Source organism: Oreochromis aureus, linkage group 11 (genome assembly GCF_013358895.1).
Source record: "Oreochromis aureus strain Israel breed Guangdong linkage group 11, ZZ_aureus, whole genome shotgun sequence".
In the NCBI taxonomy this organism is placed as follows: Eukaryota; Metazoa; Chordata; class Actinopteri; order Cichliformes; family Cichlidae; genus Oreochromis; species Oreochromis aureus.
The window spans coordinates 4,013,965-4,041,143 of NC_052952.1; the positions used below are offsets into that span (position 1 = coordinate 4,013,965).

The window sequence follows — 27,179 nt, forward strand, 5'->3', positions numbered from 1 at the left end:
GTTTTATTCTTCAGTCAACTTTTTCACTCTCTGCACCTCTCTGCATTTAATCATTATCAATCTCGGACTCTCTTCCACAGCATGTCTTTGTCCTGACTTCTCCTCTCACCTCAACCTGTCGTAGCAGATGGCCGCCCCTCCCTGAGCCTGGTTTTGCTGGAGGTTTCTTCCTGTTAAAAGGGAGTTTTTCCTTCTCACTGTCGCCACTGTAGCTTGACGATTGTTTCTATTGCTAGTTTTCTTGGAAGGCTCTCCTGAGCAGTCATTGTATACTAATACTCTTTGTTTGTCACCATCATCAAATTTGTCAGACAAGGAGACTTATTTCATGTCTCTTAAGAGAGAGAGTATTTACAAGAGTATTGCCAATTTAGTGATCATAGATCAAACATAAATTTCGAAGTTCAGGTATTTAGGGTAACTTACTTACTGTTTCTCACATTATTGTGGGTGAAGTTTGGCCCACTCATCTTTATGATGTTGCTTCAGTTCAGATCAGTTGAGGTTTGCTGGCATTTAATTCAGCTCTCTCCTGCCACAGCATTTCAATTAGGTTGAGGTTTGGACTTTGACTGGGCTACTGTAACACACTGATTCTTTTCATTTTCAGTCATTCTGTTGTAGATTTGTTGCTGTGCTTGGGTTGTTTTCCTGTTGTGAAACAGATGGTGTTACATTTGACTCTACATTACTGCGGTATACAGAGGAGTTGGTTGACACAGTGGCTGTACAGAGCCTGTGGGTGCAAAACAAGCCCAAATCAGCACGTCTGACCAGTTGGTACAAGGTAATTGTGTTGGTGTGCTGTCTTTGGTTTTCACCAATCTTGGTGCTGTGCATTATGGCCAGACATCTGCATTCCAAAATGACATTGTTCCAGAAATTATGTGTCTGTTCATATCCTTTGCAAGCCTAAGTTGTGTTAATGTGTCATATTCTTTTTAGAGAGAACAGGCTTTCTCCTGGTAACCCTTTGAACAAACCATAATATATATATTTTTAATGATAGTCCTTTTTTTCACTGTCTTGAATCCTTTTCACTTATGAGTAATCTATCTTGAATTTAAAAGTGAATTGAATTTCTCAGTGTAGAATGAGATAGTTCACATTTTTTCGATATGACCTTTTCCACAATGATGGGAACAACTGCTTCTCTAAGATGACTGGTAATGTCTTTCCTTGTTGGTATAGTGTTTACTCAGTGCTCCACATCAGCAAACTGCCAAAACTTTCTTCTATAGAAGTGCTTGCTGATGAGCAGTTAATCAATTGCATTTGATTAGCAGCAGCTTCTACATACCCTCTTAATTCCTATGCAAGCAGTAGGAGGCTGCTTAGTTTAGGGCTACATTAAAAAAAAAACCTTCTTTTTCGCATGACTGTATCAGCTCATTGTGGAAAATAAGAAAGACCATAAGAACATTAATGCATATAGGTAAACAAAGTAAGAACTAAGAAGTTGGCAGCTGTCTTTGGCTTTCTTGACCCCTGCCTCCGTACATTTTTATTTCAGTGTGACAACTCCTGAGTCTCTTTTCCTGTCTCACACTGAGACACACAAAAAGAAACAGGATGTTGTGAGCAAGGACAATTTATCCAATGAACAGGAGGTGGTGACGGGATTAAATATGTTCAGACAATCCCAGCTTAGGTTAATAATGTCAGGTAGAAATGGTCGACATTAAGTTCACCACAGTGGGACACCAGGCTAATATGGAACAACAAAAGCTTTGCTGAGCTCTGTTTTTGTCCTCATGGCTGGGTTTGCTTGGAGATTCCAAAACACAAACAACGGGACTTTCACATGCTCTTTTGTTCCCGCTGACCCTGCATTCCTAAGGTCCACTCTTCGCCCACAGGTACACATACTTGGAGTCAAATCAATAGATCAGAGTGTAATTCCTGCACTTTTCAGCAAAAAAAAAATCACTTTGTCAGCTGTCCTGGCTTTATGTCAAGAAATGTTTCACTGCTTGACCCTGGGGCTCGGTAGGAGTGTGATAAGAAGGGTGGGTGTATAAAAATCAAGTCAACAGCACAGGGCCACAGTCTGGGAGCCTGAGGAAACGATCTTACACATTTCCAGCAGAGAAAAGGTAAGACAGAAGTTAGCGGACGGTAACTTTCAGAACGCTTGTAGGTGAATTTTATATCAAACTAAATTAAAACATGCATCATTTCAGGATACAGTCCTCCCATTCTGCTTATATTCTAAACTGATGGGGAGATTAACAAAAATGTGACAAAAATTTAAAATAGGAAAGTTTTATTCTTTTGTGTTTGGACTGTGGGAGCTTTCGGAGTACATACATCTAGTGTAATAAAGTAATAATCTTTTTGTGTGTGTGGTTTTGCTGATTTTGTTTCTGACTCTTGTAACAGATGAACCCTCAAGTCCTGCCTTCCATCCTGCTGCTCATTTCTGCTGCCCATGCTTTCCATTATACGGATCTAGCTCAGTATGTTGACAGCCACCAAGACGAATATGTGGAGGTACAAATATCTGCTCCTTACTCTAGCAGCACTGAACTCTGAACGCTAGAACTGTTGTAATCTATGCTGTTAGGTGTATTGGGTTTAGACAATTTACTTTAATATCTGAGCTTGTGACTCAAACAAAATCTCAATCATCATCAATAACGACCCTAGTGCCAGCCCTAATCCTAACCCTACACAGATTCAAAATATATGAGTTTTGTTTTTATTAAATTATTCTGTCAAGACGTCAAGGTTTATTGTCATTTCATATGGTCTCTAAAACATCAAATAAAGGCTCAGGAACAGAGTTTTTAGAGAGAAAACTTAATTGAAAAATGGGGTAGGGTAATCTCCAAATATCATGAATAGTAGTATTTTACTATTCATTGGTATCCACAAATATAGCCGCTGAAGCACAAAGCAAGCTTGAAGAAGAAATTAGCCAACTCTCACATTCAGCTTATTCCAAGACATTGCAGACGACTTGAATAAATCATCAACAGTATTTCACACTTCTTGTGTGTTTTTTACATATTGAACACAGTGATTTTCCAACAGGGAGAAATGTAATATGTAATGTCCTATGAATGAGTGTTGGTGGAGGTGGTTTCTTGTGCTCAAAAAAATCAAAGCCAAAGTCAAAAAGTCAAAAAGTGACAATATAGCAACTGACAATTTCTGAATGTCAGTGTTCCCAATAAAATATGTCTTTAGAATCAAGTGCACATTTTGCTTAGTTGTGGACAGGAGTATTAAATAACATAAAACTCAGTGGCAGGTGGATTAGATCAAGTCCAGTGACGATGTTTTGGATCTTGGTTGTGTGTTTCAGATGCTGAGGGACTGGGTTGCAATCGAAAGCGACTCCAGCAATGTCCAAAAGAGACCAGAGCTGCACCGTATGATGGAGACTGTGGCTCAGAAACTCCGGCTGATGGGAGGGACTGTACAGCTGGTGGATATCGGAGAACAAGAAGTCAGTGAAAGAACCACCTCTCTTTGCAATATTACCCCTCCCTGCTCTTTAGAAGTGCTTGTTGATATATTGGAGCTTTGTATCTAATCGTCAGTCTAATTGGCTGGTAAATGTGGTGGATTTCTCACAGAGGTCAGCTCATTGGCAAACTTCAAAAAAGCAGGAGAGCGCTCAGGACTAACTCTGCCTTCTTATTACTGACTGGGCCACAACAAAGCCGCTTTCCACACTCATTAAACACACTGTGTAGGTGTGTGTGTGAGAGAGAGAGAAAGAGGCCATACTAGAGGGCCACATCTTAGCTTCTCACCATTAACCATTAATTAGGTGCTACCCAGTGTGAACTGTTACTGTTCTATAATGCCTCCAGAAAAGCAGATCTTCTGGCCTCCTGGAGGATTATCCCTTTTATAGTCTTACACACAGTGCATTGTTGAAATTTCATTGATATGTGAGAGAGACATAGACTAAGTGTGCATCCAGCTGAATACTATTGCAAGCGTTTTGAACACACTTTAAAATCAAAATGATTGATAGATTGATGGAAAAGAAATTGTGTGCTGATCTCGATTGTTCTGTTGTATGTGCAGCTTCCTGATGGCCAGACATTAGAGTTGCCTAAAGTGGTGACGGCTCAGTTTGGTAATGTCTCCAGCAAGCACACAGTGTGCATCTACGGCCATGTGGATGTTCAGCCAGCAAAACTGGAGGACGGCTGGGCAACAGATCCATACAACCTGACTGAGATCAATGGTAAGAGCCTTTAAGCTAATTAAAAATACAGAGCAATGCTATCAAAACCCACAGACTTCATTTGATTCTAAAAAAGAGGAACATGTCTGGGTAAACCTTTGGTGAAGTGTAAATGCTGCACTTGTTGCCTCCCTAAGACGATGACCAGAAAGGGCAACTGGTTTCCTGTTCAACAACGTGTTGTGCTGTGATAAAGAATAGAAAAAGGGACACACGTTGAGCTGATGTCAGTTTCATAACAGAAGGTTTATTCTTCACAGCAGCTTCAGGTATCACCACACTAACTGCAAAGAAATGGCCTTATGCTTCAGTCCAATTTACAGTACATGGCCACAGTTTCATGAGCTAGAGACTGGACTTCCTTCTACCACCTGCCGCTGGATCAGAGACTTCCTCTCAGACCGTGTACAGAGAGTTAGAGTGGGGCCTCATCTTTCCTCAGCCCTCAGCCTTAACACCGGCTCTCCACAAGGCTGTGTACTGAGTCCCCTACTGTACACTCTGTACACACATGACTGTGTTAGTACCCACCCAGACAACTCAGTCATCAAGTTTGCAGATGATACCACCGTGGTGGGGCTCACGGCGTACAGAGCTGAAGTTCAGAGGCTGTCAGATTGGTGTGTAGATAACAACCTGGACCTCAATACCACCAAGACAAAAGAACTGGTAGTTGATTTCAGAAGGAGGAAGTCTGAGCTGCAGCCTGTCAGCATCAACGGGGAGTGTGTGGAAATGGTCTCCAGTTTCAAGTTTCTGGGTGTGCACATAGACACAGACCTCCAATGGAGCTCTAACATCTCTGTGGTTTTAAAGAAGGCCCAACAGCATCTCCACTTTCTGAGAATCCTCAGAAAAATGGACCTGAAGAAGGAGCTGCTGACCGTCTTCTACCGCTGCTCCATTGAAAGTGTGCTGACATATTGCATCGGTGTTTGGTTCTCCTGCTGCACCACAGCACACAGAAAGGCACTTCAGAGGGTCATCAATATGGCCCAAAAAATCATTGGACATCCTCTTCCCTCCCTGAAGGACCTGTACAGCACTCGCTGTCTCAAGAGGGCACGCAGCATCCTACGGGACGGTACACACCCAGGACACGGGGTGTTTAAGCTGCTGCCGTCTGGCAGGAGGTTCGGGCTGCTGAGGTCCCGAACAAATAGACACAAGGACAGCTTTTACAACAGGGCAATAGCCCTGATCAATGCAAATAGCTGACCTGACTGGCTACCTACCTGGACTTTTTTGGGGGGGAGTTAACAATGGTAAAAACAGTAATAATAATAATATTTATATTTATAACAAGGTGCAATAATAATTAATGTGCAATAATAACAGTGTGCAATACAAATACACTTATTCTTCTTTTTATTACTAAGTTATTATACTGTGTTGTGTTGGTTGTGTTGTTTGTGTTGCGTTGTGTCGTATCGTGTCGTGTTGTGTTACATGTAGTGCCGACGTAGGACAGTTTTCCAATTTCATTGTACTATTGTACTATGTATGACTGTGCAATGAAAATAAAGAGTTAGACCCATACGAGCATACAGAGTGGAGTAAATGGTAAATGGTAAATGGCCTGTATTTGTATAGCGCCTTTACTAGTCCCTAAGGACCCCAAAGCACTTTACACATCCAGTCATCCACCCATTCACACGCACATTCACACACTGGTGATGGCAAGCTACATTGTAGCCACAGCCACTCTGGGGCGCACTGACAGAGTGGAGTAAGGACGTTAGCGTGCTGCCCAACTTTCATCACAGACATATTTATTATTATATGGTCCTAAGTGTGAGTGCATACACTCACAAGATGTTTATTAACTTCAGATCCCTGCAACAAGCCCAGGTCCACTTTACTTGATTGGTAATTTGGACTATTCCATTTCACAGCTGTTGTTACATTTTTTTCCTTTGCGTTTGCCTGTACAGGAGATAATCTACAGTGGCTTGCAAAAGTATTCGGCCCCCTTGAACTTTTCCACATTTTGTCACATTACAGCCACAAACATGAATCAATTTTATTGGAAATCCACGTGAAAGACCAATACAAAGTGGTGTACACGTGAGAAGTGGAAAGAAAATCATACATGATTCCAAACATTTTTTACAAATAAATAACTGCAAAGTGGGGTGTGCGTAATTATTCAGCCTCCCAAGTCAATACTTTGTAGAACCACCTTTTGCTGCAATTACAGCTGCCAGTCTTTTAGGGTATGTCTCTACGAGCTTTGCACATCTAGAGACTGAAATTCTTGCCCATTCTTCTTGGCAAAACAGCTCCACAACTGCCCTGTGACGGCCTCAGAGGTTGTCTCAGAGAATATTGGGAGCAACAACACCATGAAGTCCAAAGAACACACCAGACAGGTCAGGGATAAAGTTATTGAGAAATTTAAAGCAGGCTTAGGCTACAAAAGATTTCCCAAGCCTTGAACATCCCACAGAGCACTGTTCAAGCCATCATTCAGAAATGGAAGGAGTATGGCACAACTGTAAACCTACCAAGACAAGGCCGTCCACCTAAACTCACAGGCCGAACAAGGAGAGCGCTGATCAGAAATGCAGCCAAGAGGCCCATGGTGACTCTGGACGAGCTGCAGAGATCTACAGCTCAGGTGGGGGAATCTGTCCATAGGACAACTATTAGTCGTGCACTGCAGAAAGTTGGCCTTTATGGAAGAGTGGCAAGAAGAAAGCCATTGTTAACAGAAAACCATAAGAAGTCCCGTTTGCAGTTTGCCACAAGCCATGTGGGGACACAGCAAACATGTGGAAGAAGGTGCTCTGGTCAGATGAGACCAAAATGCAAAACGCTATGTGTGGTGGAAAACTAACACTGCACATCACTCTGAACACACCATCCCCACTGTCAAATATGGTGGTGGCAGCATCATGCTCTGGGGTGCTTCTCTTCAGCAGGGACAGGGAAGCTGGTCAGAGTTGATGGGAAGATGGATGGAGCCAAATACAGGGCAATCTTGGAAGAAAACCTCTTGGAGTCTGCAAAAGACTTGAGACTGGGGCGGAGGTTCACCTTCCAGCAGGACAACGACCTTAAACATAAAGCCAGGGCAACAATGGAATGGTTTAAAACAAAACATATCCATGTGTTAGAATGGCCCAGTCAAAGTCCAGATCTAAATCCAATCGAGAATCTGTGGCAAGATCTGAAAACTGCTGTTCACAAACACTGTCCATGTAATCTGACTGAGCTGGAGCTGTTTTGCAAAGAAGAATGGGCAAGAATTTCAGTCTGTAGATGTGCAAAGCTGGTAGAGACATACCCTAAAAGACTGGCACCTGGAATTGCAGCAAAAGGTGGTTCTACAAAGTATTGACTCAGGGGGCTGAATAATTATGCACACCCCACTTTTCACTTATTTATTTGTAAAATATGTTTGGAATCATGTATGATTTTCGTTCCACTTCTCACGTGTACACCACTTTGTATTGGTCTTTCACGTGGAATTCCAATAAAATTGATTCATGTTTGTGGCTGTAATGTGACAAAATGTGGAAAAGTTCAAGGGGGCCGAATACTTTTGCAAGCCACTGTATTTGTCGTTTCAGGTTGTAGTATTGCACAACATTTTCAGATCCAATAGAAATAAAGTGAGTGTTTCGTAATTCATTCAATTTATTGTCTTTATTTATAACTGGCATTATTGTTTAATTCTATTATAGAATCTTACAGGAAAGAGGCAAAATTGTATTCAGTTATGCTTTATTAGCTGCTTCGGTAAAAAACAAATCAACAATGCAACCAAAAAAAAAAAAAAACCATTGCAAAACAACATACTAGAAAACAGTTATTCATCACTTGATTGCTTCAATACAACCCTTGGGCACATATATGTGAAACGTTTCGTGGCTGTTTTGATATCGCTCTCTCTCTTAACCGATCAAATCTCGCTGTGGTAGCAGCTTTAAACTCGGTATGACCCAGGTTGATAGAGAGTGCCCAGTCTGGATCGCATTCCAGCATTTTGTAGGCTGGTTTTCCTACAAAACACAACAAACATTAGCCCGCAAAGCCACAGTGAACAAAGCAGCATAGCGCAACGAATTCAGTTTAATAATATAATTCATATAAGACTTATTTGTAACCTACATCAACAATTATGTTATGATAAATTACGTAATAACTACAACAGAAGACTTACCTTTGTGGAAATGCTTGGAGCAGACTAACATGTGAGCTGGAGTGTTCTGGAACGTTATATTTGGTCTTCGAATGGCTGCAATCCAGGCCATCCGTTGGCTCTTTGTTACTTTGGAAACATGGCTTGAACAATTTCTCTTCCACGATGTAATCCGATAAAAACCATCTCTATACCTGTCGGCTTCCCGTGGCTGTCATGTGACGGGCTATTGCAGTTAATAATACAACACCTTCTTGCCATTTTTTTGTGTTTCTTTTTATCGCTGTGTGACTGTTGTCATGTGAAAGCCTGTGTGCGCTAGTACCGCTTGCCACTCGTTCCCACAATCCTTTGCGGTTTTACCCCGGAATGACGTCACATTTTCAATCTCTATTGTCTTTGGTATTAAACCACAAAATTGTTCTTCTAAACACAACATTAACCAGAAAAATAAAACACTGTATAAAACCCATTTAACAGAGAGCATAATACATTAATGGTTCAGGGTCCAGCAGTCTCTCAGAGGTTAGATTAGCTTCCCCACACACAGACACAATTAATTACTATTCCACGTTAGCCAGGTCCACTAGCATTAGCATTATTTAGCCTGCAACCTTATCCCACAATTCAGTCACAACTCAGAACTAACCCATTTCTTTAACGAGTTGAGCTCATTACCCACATAAACAACATCCTCTCTTTGTAAGGTCTGCAGTATACATTCATTTAAATGCATTTACTAACCTGTGATAAAGAATAGAAAAAGGGACACATGTTGAGCTGATGTCAGTTTCACAACAGGAAGGTTTATTCTTCCTCTCTGTGCCCCAAAACGCTACTCGATACCCCTGCGCGCAATGCGCCCTCTAGCGGCTGGATGCAGAATAGCGTGTTTAAATGACAGGTACACAAATACAATCATAACAAAAACCTTTAGGGGGGGCGGTGTTTTTCCCAGTCTATTTCTGATACCAGATTATTATAGAAAGCTATTTCCAACTCTCTACACACTAAACAGCTAGAATATTCTCATGTGATGAAATGGTGCAGCCAAAAAAAGCATAAGAGAAGCATGTACAAGGAAATTATGGGCGCTCCATGCCAACTGTGCAGGAATAACATACAAATAGTAAAACAGCAGGAATAAATAACAAACAGGACAAATATATGCAGTTAAGAGAAATATATACAAACTAGAGGAATATACACAAAACAAGAGAAAGACACACATTGGAGTGCAAAGTCGAAGTAGTGCAAAGAACTTGGTCTGAGTATAGTCCACATATGAATGGCTTGAGTGATGAGGGTTACTCAGACCATGGCTCAGATTGGTGAGGTGAGTGGTGTTAAAATCTCCCAATTCTTTTAATCTTTGGGCTGAAGGAAGGACAATACTCGGTGTATAAATGCTCAATCAACCATTATTTATTTCCATACAATTCAACACTTATGAGCACAAACCATCCGGATGGGGAGAGATGCATGAAGAGGGTCACAGCAAATCTCAAACTGGTGGAGGGTTACTCAAGCTCTTATAGCCTCTAGTGGCCCCCACCTAGTCGTAAAAATCTAAACATTCACATTCTTTCTCTCACACGGCGCCTAAGTTATGACCTCAGCTACTTGTTTTATCTCCTCCTGATGAGATGGGGCAGAAAACCTCTCTGGTATGTTCTGTTCTCTTCTAATCAGACAAATAAGGCCATGACTCTCTGAAAACGGTATTTCTTATAACTCAGCAGTATAATGCATCATAAAACAATATCATCCATTCACAATAAATCAGCAGTCTAATCTAATACAAATCAGTTTAATAAATCTAATAGTTATCACCTCTTCAGAAGAATAAAGCAAACTAAAACTGCATAATAATTTCACAATCATTAATCAGGGATATAACATGGCATAAGATAATATAATAATCTCACAATTCCCCCTTTTGATCTCTTTTCCAAAGAGATCACTTACATGTTGCAATCCAACATTATGAGGTCCATTTCTTCTTGCCCTTGAGGCCCTCTGTCCCCCTTTAACGGGTGGACCATATGTGGGATGACCTCTGTGTTTGCGCAGTTCAGATTAAAAAAAACTATGATTACAACAACAAAGTACAGATGACATTCCCATCACTCCCCAATTCTCCCACAACTTTATTTTGGTGCTCCAGTTTCCCACCCCCATCTTGGTGCTACCTTATACCCTCAAATGTACTCAGACTAGAATCTCTGTCCGAGGGGCTTTTAACCTTTATTTTATTGCTGCAGCTACCAGTGTCTTCCAGTCGGGTGATTCTCTGCTCTTCTTTCTTCGACCTCAGGGGTTAGACCACCCTTCAGTCGTTGCACAGATCAGGGGATTATTCTGCCCCTATTTCAAACAACGATCTGTGGATTCTGGGGTCACAGGCGTGTCCCCCTTTTTACCGAGAGCCTCTTGAACCTCGTTGGTCTGGTGTTCCTAGTTTTTCGCCAACCCCTTCATGGTTATTGCTGTGCTCCTGGAATCCATCCTCTTGAGGTGACTAGTCGGAGCCCAAACGCCATGACACTCGACCCCAGTGGCTGTCTTGGCAGTCTCTGTGTCTGTCTCTGCTGTGAAGGATCCTCGTATCTCCGTGACCTCGTCTGGTGTCTGTTCCCTTCTCTGTACGAGACAGAAAACCAAAACACCTCTCTGCCTAGCCTTGATAATCTAATGTTATTGTCCATTGTTCTTCCAGTGATTCAAAGTTGGTTTAGAATCTCATGTTCAGGACTCTCTGACCCAGGGACTTATTCTAATCATAACCTATGTGTGTGTAAGCATGTTTGCATTTACCCCTCTGCACTCAAAGTCAATACCTACAATATATCAGTCCGGACAGTCATGCCGAACGAAGCTTATGACCTTCAAAAGACTGAGTGCTAACTCATTATGAGCACCCATTGCCCAAAAACAGAAGTCATCCATTCCTCCAGCGGGTTCTCAATGCCTGAGTGTTCATGCATATTTTGGGCCAGTGTTCGCAGCCCCTCCATCTGCTCCATTCTCCTCTCCAGTCTCTCTTATCCTCCTGCTCCTGCAAAAACAAAACAAAACAAAGCGAAGCATCCACCCTTCTCTTGCCGGCTGGGTGAATTGTTTGTCAGCATTTCCTAATCCTAAAGTTCATGCAGTCTTTGTCTCAGTATCAAGTCAGTCCATCACAGTCCAGTCACATGCATTCATTCACACACATTCATACCAGATGTTGCTGATAATGGAGTCTCACACTCAACCTATTCGAGCATCCATCACCAGCAAGATGACGTCATCATTTTAAAGGAAACTATTCCTTGTTTTTTGGACTGGATTGACTCACGCAATCCTTTTAGACTCAGGACTTCTCATATGATCAGTGTCCCCCATAAGTGAATTTCTCCCAAGCCCATTACAATCATGGAGAAGCACACTTTGCAACTGTTTTCAGTAAAAATATTTCATAGCGCTTTAAATTTCAATCTTTCAGGCCTGGTTTAAAGAGCTGATTGTTAAATAATGAACTCACAAAATATCGCCACCGGTGGATCACACCTCTCCGATTTTCTTATCTCAGTGCACTGTAACAAGCAAACACAAGCATAACCAATAAAATACTAATAGAATAACACATACTAGGGCCCGTTGCAGACATGTCCAAGCATAAAACCATCTCTCTCTCTCACTTAGAGAAAGAAAACAACCCAAACCTCACTAAAAAAATCAACCTAGTGCTAAGCAAAACCCAAAAATCAGCCAGAAATTCACAGGAAAGTTTTTGCTTCTCCTGGGACAATATTGTGTGGGAATGAGAACCTCAGGTGCCGTAACACCCTTTTGTTCCTCCTTCAATTAACTCTCAATCACAGAAAATGCAGCACTCTGAAATAAAACTTACACTATTAGTTAAATGGCCTGTATTTATATAGCACTTTACTAGTCCCTAAGGACCCCAAAGCGCTTTACATATCCAGTCATTCACCCATTCACGCACACATTCACACACTGGTGATGGCAAGCTACGTTGTAGCTCATCATGTAGTTCATCATTTTTCACTCTGTGCCACTGTTCCTCATCAGGGCTGTAGGGAGCACAATAAACAATTCAGTCAAGGCCTTGAGCCATAAACAGACATCTCGCACAAACATTATTTTCATAACCAAACTGTCTTAGACCTTGTCCCTTAAATCTACTTAAATGCCCCCTGGGTGACATAAAACACATTCTAAGTAATCAATAGCTTCTTATAACAAATTCTGTATATTTGGATGTTGGTGTGCAGCATTTTGCATATCAGCATAAGCATTTGTTAGCAAAGCATTCTTCATTGCATCAGCATGTGTGTGTGTGCATCACTCTTCATTGCACCGGAGTGTGCATGTGTATGTGTGTGGATCACTTCTCAGTGAATCAGCATTTCGATTTGTGTGTGTATCATTTCTCACTCAATCAACGAGTGCACATGTGTTCATGTGTGTATTTCATTTCATTCTGAATTGGTGTGTGTGTGTAGACGTGTGTGTGTGTGTTCATCACTTTCCTGTTCTGGTGTCTTGGGTAAACCATGGCCTGAAGCATGCCCTGGGGTCCTGCCCTCCTCCTTTTCAGTCTGTTTGCCACCATTGCTGCTGCTGTTCAAAGTTCAGTCCGTCCTGGTTCTGACCCCAATTGGGGCAGTCCTTTTCTCCAGTGTCCATGCTCACTGCAGGTGAAACCTGCATCTTCCTCTGTATTTTGTCCATTCTGAGGTGCCTTTTGACCTCACTTGCTCCTCCTGTCCCTGGCACGCCCTTTTGCTGCCCAATCATCCGTGTTGGTCCATCACTGTCCTGCACAGTGTTAATGCAGAGTTGTTAAGGTCAGCATTCTTTTGCTCACCCTCACTTTTCATTCGGGCTTGGCGGGCGTCTCGTCACAGCTCTGTCAGCTGAAGCTGTCTGGGAATTTCCCCCGTGTAGTGAAACGGGCCTTAGGTTTAGCGCTCTCCATCTCCGCTGCATGAGATTGCTTTCCTGCAGCACTGTTGACATTTTCAGGTCATTGTTGTGGGTCCAGCCGCTGCAGTGTTTGGTCAGGGTCACGTCGAAGATGGTAGAGGGGAGAGCAGGAGTCCAGGTCAGCCTCGGCTTTCAGGGCCAGCAAAGCAGCCTGTAATAAACCATAAAGAGAAGAAAAAACAAAAACAAAACAACAACAGACGAACAGGAAAATGATGTCGTTTTGGCTGTGTTATTCAGAGAGGGGAGAAACACCGGGCCAGGCCCTGTGTCAGCCTTCTCTCCCCCTTTTTTCGTTTTTTCTCACAATGTAATCAACTCATAACCCACCAAGTTGACAAGACAACACAGGTACATGTTTAAATTCTTAAGATCATGTTTAAAAGCACAAAAAGGAATTTTCCTTCCTTGAGTAATCACTTAACCACTAAATTTGTTGTTTCATCACTGGTTGGTCATACCAGTCTCTTTATTTTCTTTTTCTTTGAAGTTAAATTGTTGTCCTGCAACCCAGAGAGTTTATTTGTTAGTAATAGATAAAATTCATCCTTTAACAACAGGTGTATGTTAATTTTCGCTGCTTTAACCTTGCTGGAAAATCTTCACGTGTTCGTGAATGTAAGCTGCTTTTCATTGCGTGTGTGTTTTTGTTTCACCTTTTGTTGCGATGCTCCGGACGTCTTCCTAACCTCCACAAGTCCGTTGGCCCCAAATTTCAACCCAATTTTATGTGCTCTTAAGGTAATAACTACTCATCACAACCAAGCTATGTAGGCTAGAGTATATCACCCGTAGGGCACCTTTGGGACTGTTCATCTAGATGTAGCGTTTTCAGTGGGAAAAACTTTTTGTCACTCATCCAAGTGACTTCTTCAGTCTCAACTGACTGCAGCTTACCCCAACCTTACAAACAGTACCTTTGCACAATGGCTGAAACTAGTATCACTGGTGAACATCACTGGTGGGCAGTTGAGTTTCTTGGGGAAACCATGAGCTGAGACTGAAGAAGTCACTTGGATGGTTGACGAAACTCTTCTCCCACTGCAAATGCAATGTCCAGATGAACAGAATCAACTTTTGGGGTTTTATGTAATGAGTCTCAATTCTTTTTGTCACCAGTTTATACAATGGTTTTTAATTCAAAACGATTTGGAAGGTGATGCTTTTTTCATATGAGGCTTCATGGATGCATGTAGATACATTTAAAAAAAATAGGATGAAAAATAGAATGCAAAAGTTTTATCTACATCAGGGGTATTCAACTAAAATTTGAGGAGGTCCAGCTGGAGAAAATCTTCTCAAGCAGAGGTCCGGGACATCATAATGTCTAACTTGCGTTATGACTGTGATACAGAAGCAGCCTATTTTTTTTTTATCAATATATAAGTTTAAGTTTATATGTAAAAATATAAGTTTAAAAAATTTCAACAAAATTTATTGTTAACACTGAAACACACAGTGGGCCTACATTCGATATAGCGCTGCAGTTTAAAATGAATTAGAGAAAATAAATAAAATGGCTAAATTGTGCATCTTAAAACAAAGTGCTTAATTTCAGAAAAATAGCAGCAGCTTGAGTTTCCTTTTTCTTTACCTTTCACATCTCAACTTAACAGTCTCAATACATTTTCAACAGATAACATCAAAACATCTTAACAATTTTACAGTTTCTCTTTCTTTCGCTCTTATATTCCACTTCCCACTTTCTGTTGTTCAATGAGAGAATTGAGCTTTAGTTTGACCTACCAGGATTTTAAACCTGGGCTGGAATGGTGTCAGGCCATTCTCATACACGTGTAGGTGCTCATTGGTGAGCCTGGAACGATCTTTAGTTTTTTTTATGTTCATTGTGGAGAAAGCTGCCTCGCAGCTGTATGTGGAGCCAAACATGGTCAAGACGTAAAGGGCTACTTTCCTCAGATTTGGGAAAGCTGTCTCAGAGACCATTTGGAGCTAGAAAGTGTCAGGTTCAGTTCTTTCAAACTGCTCTTTCAGGGCCACATCTGCTTGGAGATCAACCAGTTGCATCTGGAGAGGCCCAGCATTTGCCCACTTGAAGTGCTATGTGACTTCCTTTAAGAACCCTCTGACATCAGTGGTGAGAAATGTGTTCTTTATGAACATGGTGAGGTGCTGTCCAAAGCTATCAAAACCTTTGCTGAAGTTTTCAATCAGCTTATCAACAAAGTCAACAAAAGAGACACATCTCTCTGTCCCTGAACCTGTCCATTCACTGTTGAGAAGTGTACATAGTCTCCTCGCAGATCTTCTTTGAACACTTCAAGTTTCCTCTGAAAGGAGCGACAGCTGTCATCAGTTCACACATCGAATTGTCTTTCCCCTGCAGCTTCAAATTCAGTTCATTCAGGTGTAAAGTGATATCAACACAAAAGGCCACAATATCCGTGTTTTTCTCATCATTTAAAAAGAGAGAAAAGTTTGTTGCTTTCTGACTTTTCAGCTCTTCCAAGAAAGCTGCTGCTTCACTTCTGATGGACCAAAATCTCCAAAAACGTCAGAGCACTTTTGCAAATATGCGATGTCTTGATAAACCAAGCAGATATTTGAAGTTTACACAGTTACTTTCTCGCCTGAAAATGTTAACGTTTATTTAGTGACCCACAAAGATTAATAAGAGTAATATTAAAACTTAGTAGTGGCCGCTATTGTTGGAAACTGGAATTGGCTGGGCCGCGGTATGAATTCTGGGATATGGTGGGCCACGAAGAATACACCCGACCCATCCTTCAAATCTGGGGAAAAGGAGTACGCATTTGTTGGCCGGATTCGGAGGAGTCCACGAATTGGGACAGCCTTCGTCCGACGCTGTGACATAATCGGTATACAAGAAGATGATGCAGCCTACGTGCATTCAGCGTTGCGATCGCCTTGAATGCACAGATTTGATTGGCTAAGTAGCGTCACGTGGGTGGCTTAACTCGCACACAATTGGTTTGTTTATTCCCTGGTCTCTTAATACAAGGTAACGTTACCGCTTAAAATTGAATCGCCTGTCACAATTAAAAGTAATTTAATATTTTGTTAACTATGGTTTCGGGTCAGTATAGGATGGCGTCTGGGTCCGGACTCGGACTCCGGTCCGCCTGTTAGTGACCCCTGATCTACATCATAAATAAATACAGTGATATTATAATTTTTATACTTTTAGGCAATCTGTATGGACGAGGAGCATCAGACAACAAGGCCCCAGTTTTAGCCTGGATCCATGCTGTGGAGGCTTACCAGGCTCTCAGTATGGTAAGAGACTGAGTTCATCATATTGTTAGATAGGCTTTCATGTCCCAGCTGAATGGAAACATTTGAAATGCAAAGAGTGGGAACAGAGAGAGGTGCCTTCGGCAGGCTAGATTCAAGAGATAACTTCTATTGCTGTAGCAGATTTTTTAAGCTGAGTGAAGTACTCAGCAGATATATGGGGAACAAAGTGCGTACCCTCAGGCTAGTGAGACAGCAGAGCCAAGTCTAAGGCAGACTAACTTTCCGTGTCAGTGCTAGTTGTGTGGAGTCACTAGAGCAGTCTGTTCCTGCCATCCATGCTGCTTTGTTGTCTGTGTTAAAAAATATGGAGCTATATGTACATATCAGAAGGCCTCAGCCACATGCTGAGTGCACTGTGGAAGAAGAAATGCGTTGGTGTGGATGTTGAGAAGACTGATTCAAACAAAGCTAATCACTCATAGTGTCAAAAAGACAATTTAGGTTTTTGTGGAAACAACAATTTTCTGCCCAGAAAGCCTGTTTGTTTGCTTCCTACCAAACATCATGGAGCTGTTCCCCCCATTCACCAGGATCTGCCAGTGAATGTGAAGTTTGTCATAGAAGGCATGGAGGAGACGGGCTCTAATGGCCTGGATGCCATGATCATGGCCCAGCGAGACACCTTCTTCTCAGAAGTGGATTACATCATCATATCAGACTGTGGCTGGCTCAGCAGACGCCCCTCCCTCACCTATGGCACCAGAGGCAACTGCTACTTCTTTGCTGAGGTGGTGTATTAAGAAGCATCCATCCATCCATCCATCCATCCATCCATCCTTTATTCAAAGAGTCACCCTCCAGTCTTTGATTTGTGCTGCCATGTTTGCAGGTTGAAGGACCGGAGCAGGACTTGCATTCTGGTGTTTATGGAGGCACTGTGATTGAACCAATGACCGACCTCATTGGAATTCTTGGTGAGTCTCATATTTGAATGCGCGTAAGCGAGCAACCCTTGTTCATGAACCGCATAATTCAGTCAAATGTATGAAGAACTTCTCTGAATGTCCAACACATCAGACCTTGAAGCAGATGGGTTACAGCAGCAGAACTGGGTGCCACTCTTCAACCAAAGAAAATTGGAAAAATGTTGCCAGTTCTGATGAGTCTTAATTTCTTCAGTGACATTGATGGAAGTGTCAGAATTTGGCATTAACAACATTAAATGATTCTTCATCCTGCCTGTTATCAACAATGCAATATTTCAGTAGATACTTTCCTTAGTACCAGTGGAGCATAGTTTAAATGCCAATCATCTGTACCCTTCTTCTGATGGCTGCTTCAGGCTGCATAATGCACCATGTCATAAAGCTCACATCATGTCAGACTGGTGTCATGAACATCCCTTTTTGGGATGTGGAAGATTCACAACACTGTGAAATGCCATCATGTCAATACGGGCCAAGTGGGTCCAACTAGCAAGATTTACCTAATGAAGTGCCCACCAAGGGTATACATATATATATATGTGTGTGTTTGTTATCGTTATACAAGCACTGGTGCAATTGGGATTACAGCTGATGTGTTCTGTGCACTGTCCGGCAAAGTGCTTCAGTGCTGACCGGCTTACATATTTGTGAGAGTTGCTTCTCATCCTTCAGTCTGGAAGCACTTGGAAACTGTTGCTTTAAAAGTACTCTTGGCTCATCAGTAGAATACCAGTTATCTCCCCTTAATTCAAGTTTCTTGAGGGCTGCATTCAGCCCAAGCTAACATCCAGTCAGGCGCCCTGTTTTATTACATTAGACTTAAATAATCAAGGAACTGATCTCCCAGCCCATTGTTTATTGAGTGGACTAGTTTCAGTTATCGTGCAAATGTACTGTTATATGGTTGGGGAAACCTTCAGTCAGCTGCACAAGTCAGTTGGATGAGTGACAAAAAGTTTCTCTCAATGAAAATGAACAGAATCAACCTTTTGGGATTTACTTACCTGAATGATTGAGCATGCATCAAGACATAGACTTACATAAATTGTAGAAGCTAAATTGTTGTCAGAAAATATACCCAGTACTCTCAACATTGCATTTCCAGTTCCCTGGAAGCAATGACTACAAATGGAAACTGGAGGAGCTCTCTGTAACAAGAAATCTTTTTCCTACCTTCAGATAACACACTGCAGACAGATTGCTAATCAAGCGTTCTGTCTGTTGCTGACAAGTCGCTGTTTCATTGATTTTGTTCAGCAGGGTTTATATGAGCCCAGTGGTGACAAGGTTAATCCTTGGTGCTTTCAAACATTTTGAAATCACTGTGATAAGGAATCCCACTATTCCAGCCAGAAATTTGAAATGAGACCACATTTCCAGAAAGATTGTCTTCTTAGGGTGCTGGTTTAGCTCAGTGCGTTGAGCAGGCGCCCACATGCTACATGGCTGAGAGCGGCCAGCCTGGGTTTGAGTCCGAAGTGCGGTCCTTTGCCACATGTCTGCCCCCGCTTTTCTGTTGTTTCTTCACTGATCTATCTATAAAGCCGAAAAAGGCCAAAACAAAAGAATGTGTTCTTGGAAGGGTGTGCTATATCAGCATTAGGCAAAAATAGTTCTGACAGTACCAGATCTCCTGGAGACAGGAGATTGAGTTAGTGTGTGTTCATGGCTATGTGATTTTGTACAAGCTACAATGTGTGTCTGTGTGTGTGTGAGAGAGAGGTGGTAGCATATCAGCATTCTTTGAGGTTTGCGCTCCTCTGGGAAATTTTCTGTTGCATAAAAACAGACGTTCTGATGGTGTAGATCAGAGATTCCCAAAGTGCTGGTGTCCCCTTGTGGGTTATGTAGGTACTGCATGTGGGCTGTAGCAATAACAGAAATTTAGTTTTAAATTAAAGCATAAAAGTATGTACAGTTCTATATTTTATAAATGTAATTATTTATATAAAACATGAATTCAAATTGTTAACAGGAGGTGATTAGTTTGTGATACTAGTCATTACTGTGACCTTCATTTATTGCTGTTGTATTTATGTTTGTGTCCCAATCACACACTGGCCTTAACACTTTACATGTGATTGGCCAGCTGTGTTGTTTATATTTTTTTTAAATAAAATCATCAGGGAAGATCATCACATTCGCTTGTATTTTGATTAGACTGAAGCTTTAAGATTGGGCATCTGTTTTTTAACTGGGCAGCAGCATTCTTGTCTGTGTAGTCTTAGACTCCGACTCTACATTAAACTGCTTACATGGTGAGAACTGAGCTTCATTTAATCCACAATCGTGGATTAAATGAAGCATCAGAGCAAAAGAATTGCAACGAGAGTTTTTTATTTACAGTTTGATAAATCTTTGTAGACCTATGACAGGCCTTGCAGCCAAGGCCTGTCATAGGTCTGCTGCAACTTTAAATCTCAGTGAAGTTTAAGTTTACTTTATTAATTACAAACATGCATTTTTTAACCGTTGGCTATTTTAAATTGAAGAAGATGGGGATTTTAATAGTAAGAAAAGGCCTTTGTTTCATTTAAGTTATTATGCACTCATTAATTCAGTTCATTAGATCGTATTTAGCATATTCACAAGCAAATTCATGTTTTGTCAAACTGACAAAAGTCAGGTGACAATAAGCAGTGCTGGTGTCTAGTCACATCTAACAATATATTTATCATCTTTGTCTTGTGTCTTTTCAACAATGCAAGACTTCCTTGTTGACAACTCCAGCTGACATTACATTTAATAAAAACATTCAGTAAGCTAAATTCTCTTGGATCAGGCATAAGAGGCATGCGTAATAATAAGTGGGACCCCAGCATCAGGAGGATCAGGTCTCATCAGTATGTGTTTAACCCTGTGAGGCCTAAGTCAGTGTCAAAGATGAGAAGTAAACCAAATAAAAATAAAATCTAAGAGTTGGTTGAAAAGTGTTAATAATGTTCACTGATTTGGGAGTGGGAGAAATTTTTTTACATTTTCAAATGTCATATACAGTAATCAGTAATCATAATATAGATTTTTTTAGTCCTTACAGTGTTGAAAGAATCTTCCCTACTGAAGTCTTTGAGCAAAGCATCAAATAATTCTCCTAAGTATTTGCAATAAACCAGTCCAGTCTTATCTTTGGAAAATCTAAGTTTAGTTCCATTAACAATAACATCATCCTATTATTACTTCATTAGACACACTGATCAGCCCCAGTGGAAAGATCCTGATTCCTGGGATCAGAGAGGCTGTAGCTCCCCTCTCTGATGAAGAATGGAAAATGTACCAGGATATCCAGTTTGACATGGACAACTACAAGAATAAGATTGGTGTCAACCAGCTCATGTACAGCAACAAGGTAATGTAAGGCATCCTTGGTGTCAGAAGACCATTAAGAGCAGGTGAGCACAATCCAGAATTTAGATTGTCATTACCCTTGCTTCCAATGCTACTGTGAAGAACCTTTTTAACTACTGTTTAAACAAGTCTCTCATATGTCTTTATTTCTTACGTAAAACCTTACCAGAACTAGGATGATCCTGAAAAAATATTTCATCTATTTGCTTCTCTCCATGTATAGAAAGTGCTTGGTCATAGGAGATCAACGCTTAAAATCTCGTGAGATCTTTACAGGATAAAGCTCCTTGAAATGAGTGTTGTTTTCATTGACCATATATAAGTAAAATTTTTAGTGAAAATAAAGAATTATGTCCCTCTCCCAAAGGTGGACTTGTTGGCTCACATGTGGCGCTACCCCACAGTCTCCATCCACGGTATTGAGGGGGCCTTTTCAGACCCTGGGACTAAGACTGTCATCCCTGCTAAGGTTACTGCTAAGTTTTCAATTAGACAAGTTCCTGACATGGACCCTGCTATGGTCAAGAAACAGGTAAAATACATGAAAAGTATGTACATGCTCTGTGCTGTTGCATTTACTTTTTGTAAACTGCTTCTCCTGTTTTCTTGTTGTGCTGTTCTTCAGGTAACAGACTACCTTCACTCTGTGTTTGCCAAAAGAAGGAGTCCCAACAAGCTCAAAGTCACAATGGTGATAGGAGCTAAACCTTGGCTGGCTGACACTCACCATCCACTCTACGAGGCTGGAAAGGCTGCTATTAAGAGAGGTATTGACCGATCACCTTACCTTGATCCCTGGTGATGTTGCTATCAGAATGTCGGGTCTCAGGTTTGATAAACTGCAAATAAATTTTCACCAAAACTAGCTCTTACAAGCCAGAAAATTACTGACAGTTTTTACCCAAATAATCTTCATTTTCATATGTTAACATTACTAGGCAAACTTTTTCAGTTTTAGGTCATTTGAATAGACTTTAATGAAATGATAAAGCATTGGGACATTGTGTTGATACTGATTTTCCCTGTCCCACAGCAGTTATAAATGACTTTTGTTTGCATAAGGCCACTCTGTTTTGACAGGAGTACATCCTAAACCTAGTGGAACTAGTAGTAATAATAACAACCATTTCTTAGTTATGAAGACTGCCATCCAAAACACCAATGTGATATTGGTGTTTTGGATGGCAGTCTTCAGTTTCCCTTATATAACAGTCTCCTCAAGGCAAAGTATTAACAAAAACTGATGACATCAAAGAAGTGGGTTGGAACAGTGGGAATGAAGAACTCTTTTTAATAGGAAGAAACCTCCAGAACCAGAACCAGTCTCAGGGAGGAGCAGTCATCTGCTTTTTCATCATATTTTAAAACGATTCTTGGTGGTTATAGTTATTGTTTAAACTAGTGCTGTCAGCGTAAATCTCGTTAAAATGATGTTAACGCCATTACCACATTAACACGACAAATCTCCGTTAGCGAGTTAACGTGGATCGCCCCGTGCAAGGGCTGCACGGCGTCAACGTGTTAGCGCAGTTAGCCTGTTAATCCGTTAGCGCCGTGCAGCTCCTCGCACAGGGCGAGCCGCGTTAACTCGCTAACGGACATATGCCGCATTAATGCGGTTATGACCTTAACGTCATTTTAATGAGACTAACGCTGACAGCACTAGTATATACACAAAGTATTGTAGCGTCTGTTGTGTGATAGAGAACTAGGCGACATAGGAGTTAGAAACTGACATGATATAGGTGTATGTACTAAAAATCTTCGATGAGATCAAATCCCAGTGACCTTGATCTCAAGGCCAAGGTCAGAGGTCATGTTTTCGAAAATCTTGCGAATGCAACAACGTAGGACCTAGGTGACTTAGGATTTGGAAATTGATACCATAGGTGTATCTACTAGGAGGCTGAGGGGTAGCACTATAAGGCCACCAGTATTTTTACTTCTAGTCTCTCTTCCTGCTTCAGCACTTCTTCCAAAATACAAAACCTGGAGCTCTTAGTTTAGTGGAAACACAAGAAATGCATTTTCAGTGGTTTTGACACAGCCTTACTTAACTTTTGTATCCTTTTATTATTATTATTATAGCTTCATTCCTTTGTAGTGTGCTTTGTTGCATGTATATCCTGCAGGTGTTTTGAAAGGTTACCAAAGAAACAGTGTATGTTTTCACCTGTCCTTGTTTAGTATTATAGAAATGTAAAAAATGTGAGACAATGTAAAGAAAACAAGTTAGTCTTTCAATTTTCACAATTAGTCATTCAAACATGCCAGAATAGTTCCCACATAGTGTTCATGTCCACTTTACTAGCAGAAAATATTCTGTCTTTGCTCTATCTTTAGTTTTCAACACGGATCCTGATCTAATCCGTGAGGGTGGAACCATCCCAATTGCCAGGACCTTCCAAGATGTGACGGGAAAAAGCATCATCATGATGCCCATCGGAGGCTTTGATGATGGTCTGCACTCTCAGAATGAGAAAATGAGCAGGTTAGACTGTACTGTCTGTACACTCCTGCAGTTTTATTCATTTCACAGGAATGTTTAAAGAAAGCAGCTTGTACTGTGTCTTTCTGAGTGTTTAACACAATATTTAAGAGAAAAGCTTGAGGGAGAAAGCTTTGCAGTCTGTTAGAACCATCCACAACCTTGAACTGAAAAATAATAATAATAATTTAACTACCATAGAGACACCATACAGGACCTGGACACAGGAAATTATGTTAACACTGAAACATTAAGCAGACCCAAGTAGACAAATTTTAGAGGCAGATTTGTTGGTATCCAGCATAAGACAACAAGGGTAAATGGGCAGATTCTGGAGAAATCAGAAAAGATGGTTAAAAGCTATTTAAGGACACAGCAGACTTCTCCGATTATAAGGTGGATGCTGTGAGACTTAAGCAGCAGATATAAAGACATACTGGTCTGTTTCCAGAGGGCTTTGTAAGTCTTACAAGCTGCTGGCAGCAGAAAAGTAGAACAATGGTTTGGGGACTTCTAAGAAGGTGTCATGTACCCATCTATTGCTGCAAATAATAGTGTATGTGAATTTATTGTATTTATGTTAAGGAAACTTGGAAATTTGCAACCCAACAAACAGGACCTTTAACTCTGCCAACCAAATTTTTTCTCTCTCCTAGGTACAATTATATTGAAGGAACCAAGTTATTCATCGCGTACCTGAATGAAGTGTCCCAGATTAAGAGGACTAGCGTGTGATGTTTTATGGTATGATCACATGACCTCATAAAAAACATTCCAGCTATAGAAAAGTGTGTTTTGATATTTTTACTGTGCCTTTATCTTTATTTCATAAGGTTTTGAAACTTGTGGCACATTTATTGATCTGCACCTCAAGTCTGTCTATCTGTCTATCTATTTTTGCATTATCTCATGGTTATTTGGCTGTTTCCATCTCTTTTGCCAGTGTTTATGTTCACATAAACTTAGGCGATACTGTGAGGGTGTATGTATGTGTGTCATGTAGTAAAAGCTGTACAATGCAATATTATGAATACGTCTTTTATTTTATGAGAAATACAAAATGTTATTTTATGAATGTTAATAATACGAGACACATATACAAATACTGTTTCTTTAGCCATTAGTCATTTATTCACTCCTGAAAAATTCACTCTTATAGTATGTCATTCCTTAATCAAATTATTAGTTCATTACCAGGCCTCTGGAGAACTTCAAAACATGTTGAGGAGGTAATTTAGCCATTTATAGCATTTACAGTTTTTCTCAGTCGCTTTGGTGCGTTTCTCACATCACTATTAACATTTGCACAGCAGTTAGTGTATTTCTCAAAACAATTGGTGCAAACTGCAAAACCTGGATAACCTGCAAAAGCAGGTCACTTGCTCAAAATCGATAATCCATTCCTCAAAAGCAAGTATTCATGTCAATGAAACTGGCAGTGTCATCAAAATGAGAAGTCGTGACACCATCTTTATGAACAAGATAGTCAAATGGCTTTGTCATGTTTTCATTATGACAGTGTACAGTATTCTCTCAGTGTTTTCCAATGCAAAAAAAGGTCAGAACTCGGTGACACTACCTGAAAATGCTCAAGAAAATGCTCCACCCTCTCCATGACTCTGCTGTGATGTTGTCACATGCTGCATCCATGGCTGCAAGCAGGGCCATTTGCACATGTGAATGCCGGTCATAAAACTTCCACCTCCAGGCAGAGAAAAACTCCTCTATCGGATTAAGGAATGGGGAGTAGGAAGGGAGATATTCAACCAGCATTCTGTCATGTGCTGCAAACCACTGTCTGACCAGATGTGAGTGGTGAAAACTGACATTATCCCACACGACAACTTGTTGAGTTGGCCTCCACCCTTCTCATTCTCAGGGACTATGTCCCTGTAAAGAGTGTCTAAAAAGGTCAGGAGATGTTGATAGGTTTGTAGCTTAAACCTATTCGCTGGAACGTTGAAGACAAGGTAATTACACAGCAAAAGCATTGAACACCAAGCAGAGCTCTTTATGATTCTCGTATACGAGGGAGACCAACTGGACAACCGCCGTTCCTTCGCTTGACCCCAGTTGTTCTCGTCGGCTCCCTCATAACACTGCTCTTTTATTAAGGTTACATGAATATGCATAGGTTCATTAACATATGACGTATACATACACACAAAGAGTACCTTGCCTATGCGTTGTGAAAGTATGTGTGTGTGTGTGTGTGTGTGTGTGTGTGTGTGTGTGGGTGAACCTGTGAAGACTCCCCAACGCTGGTGCCAGGAGTCTAACGGTCCATCTAAACAAAAGGCTCTTATACTTAACCAGATACAGAGTAGGTGTCCTCCTATACCATAAATCAGTAAGAGCAGATATAACCTCTCCTGACCGTAAGTTGTGTGTGCATGCCAGAGTGCTCTGGAAGGCACACAGAATCTCCACAGGCTACTAAGGATCAAACCTCTACCAATCTACAACTAATTATAAAACTCTAAGCATATATGAGTAGATATTTCTAAGCATAAATGACAATCAACAATACAAAATCTGACAATGTTGTGTATTGTATGGACCAAGAAGGGGAATATGGGTGAGAACGCCATTGTCTGAGATGGCTGCACACATTTTAACATTCCCTCCGCGCCGGCTTGGGACATCATTGGTTGCTCTCTGTCCAATGTGATTTCTTCCACGCCTTCTGCTTTTGGCCAGATTGAAACCCGCATCATCAAAGTATATGAATGTGTGCAGTGGTTCCCTGGCTTCCAGCTCCAGTACACGATTTAGAGAGAGAGAGAGAGAGAGAGAGAAATGTTACACTTTTCCTGTGTAACATAATGCATTTTGTATGTTCTGTGAATATATATACAGAATTGCTAGTCTACTGCATGAAACTACACAAAGTAAAACAGTTTACAGTGCTGAACATTAGAGTATACATAGAAGACATGTTTTACCTGTACATGCTGGTGACGGATCTCCTTCACTCTTTCACTGTTCCGTTCAAATGGCACTTTGTACAATTGTTTCATGTGCATTTCTTTTGTCTTGAGCACTCTGTCAATTGTTGCAATTGACACAAATCCAATATTGCCAAATACACCGTTATCCTCTATGACAGCACTTTGAATTTCTTTCAACTTTATTGCATTGTTTGCAATCACCATTGTACAAATGGCTTCCTCTTGCTGCGGGGTAAAAAGGGGCCTCTTCTACCTCTGCGAGGTTGTCTTTCAATCCTTTGTGGTGCAGATTACAGTAAAATTACAATAATGTACATTAAACATAAGATAAAGATAAGATAACCTTTATTAGTCTCACACGTGGGAAATTTGTTTTGTCACAGCAGGAAGTGGACAGTGCAAAAGTTATATAGCAAAATTAGAATACAATAAGAATAGAATAGAAATAAGAATACTGTACACAACTGTAAAGAATAGAATAAAATAAAATACTATATACAGTAGAATAAATAGAATAAAATATACAATAGGATAAAAATAGAATGCAAATGCTTTATACAACTGAGTAAAAAATAAAACTTTTTCAGAAAAAGAGTATTGCACTTAGTGTTATTGCACATGTGTGTGTTTGATCAGTTGAAGTCTTTGTTGTGGAGTCTGACAGCAGTGGGGAGGAAAGACCTGCGAAGTCTCTCCGTCCCACACCGTGGGTGCCGCAGCCTGCCACTGAAGGAGCTGCTCAGGGCTGTCAGAGTCTCCTGCATGGGGTGGGAGATGTTGTCCAACAGGGATGACAGCTTAGCCACCATTCTCCTGTCACTCACCACCTCCACTGGGTCCA

General features: G+C 41.0%; 1 protein-coding gene across 1 annotated transcript; it reads left to right on the top strand.

Moving 5' to 3' along the window:
• The first annotated feature begins 1,144 nt into the window (after window positions 1-1,144).
• On the top strand, window positions 1,145-24,401 carry zgc:114181 (uncharacterized protein LOC619255 homolog). Its single transcript, XM_031751587.2, has 12 exons — window positions 1,145-2,096; window positions 2,383-2,493; window positions 3,311-3,454; window positions 4,045-4,207; window positions 16,519-16,607; window positions 17,159-17,356; window positions 17,458-17,542; window positions 20,740-20,900; window positions 21,267-21,431; window positions 21,525-21,666; window positions 23,243-23,390; window positions 24,044-24,401. Exons 2-12 carry the CDS (start codon window positions 2,383-2,385, stop codon window positions 24,120-24,122), a joined length of 1,485 nt encoding a protein of 494 aa, XP_031607447.1. The 5' UTR covers window positions 1,145-2,096; the 3' UTR covers window positions 24,123-24,401.
• Window positions 24,402-27,179: the final 2,778 nt, after the last annotated feature.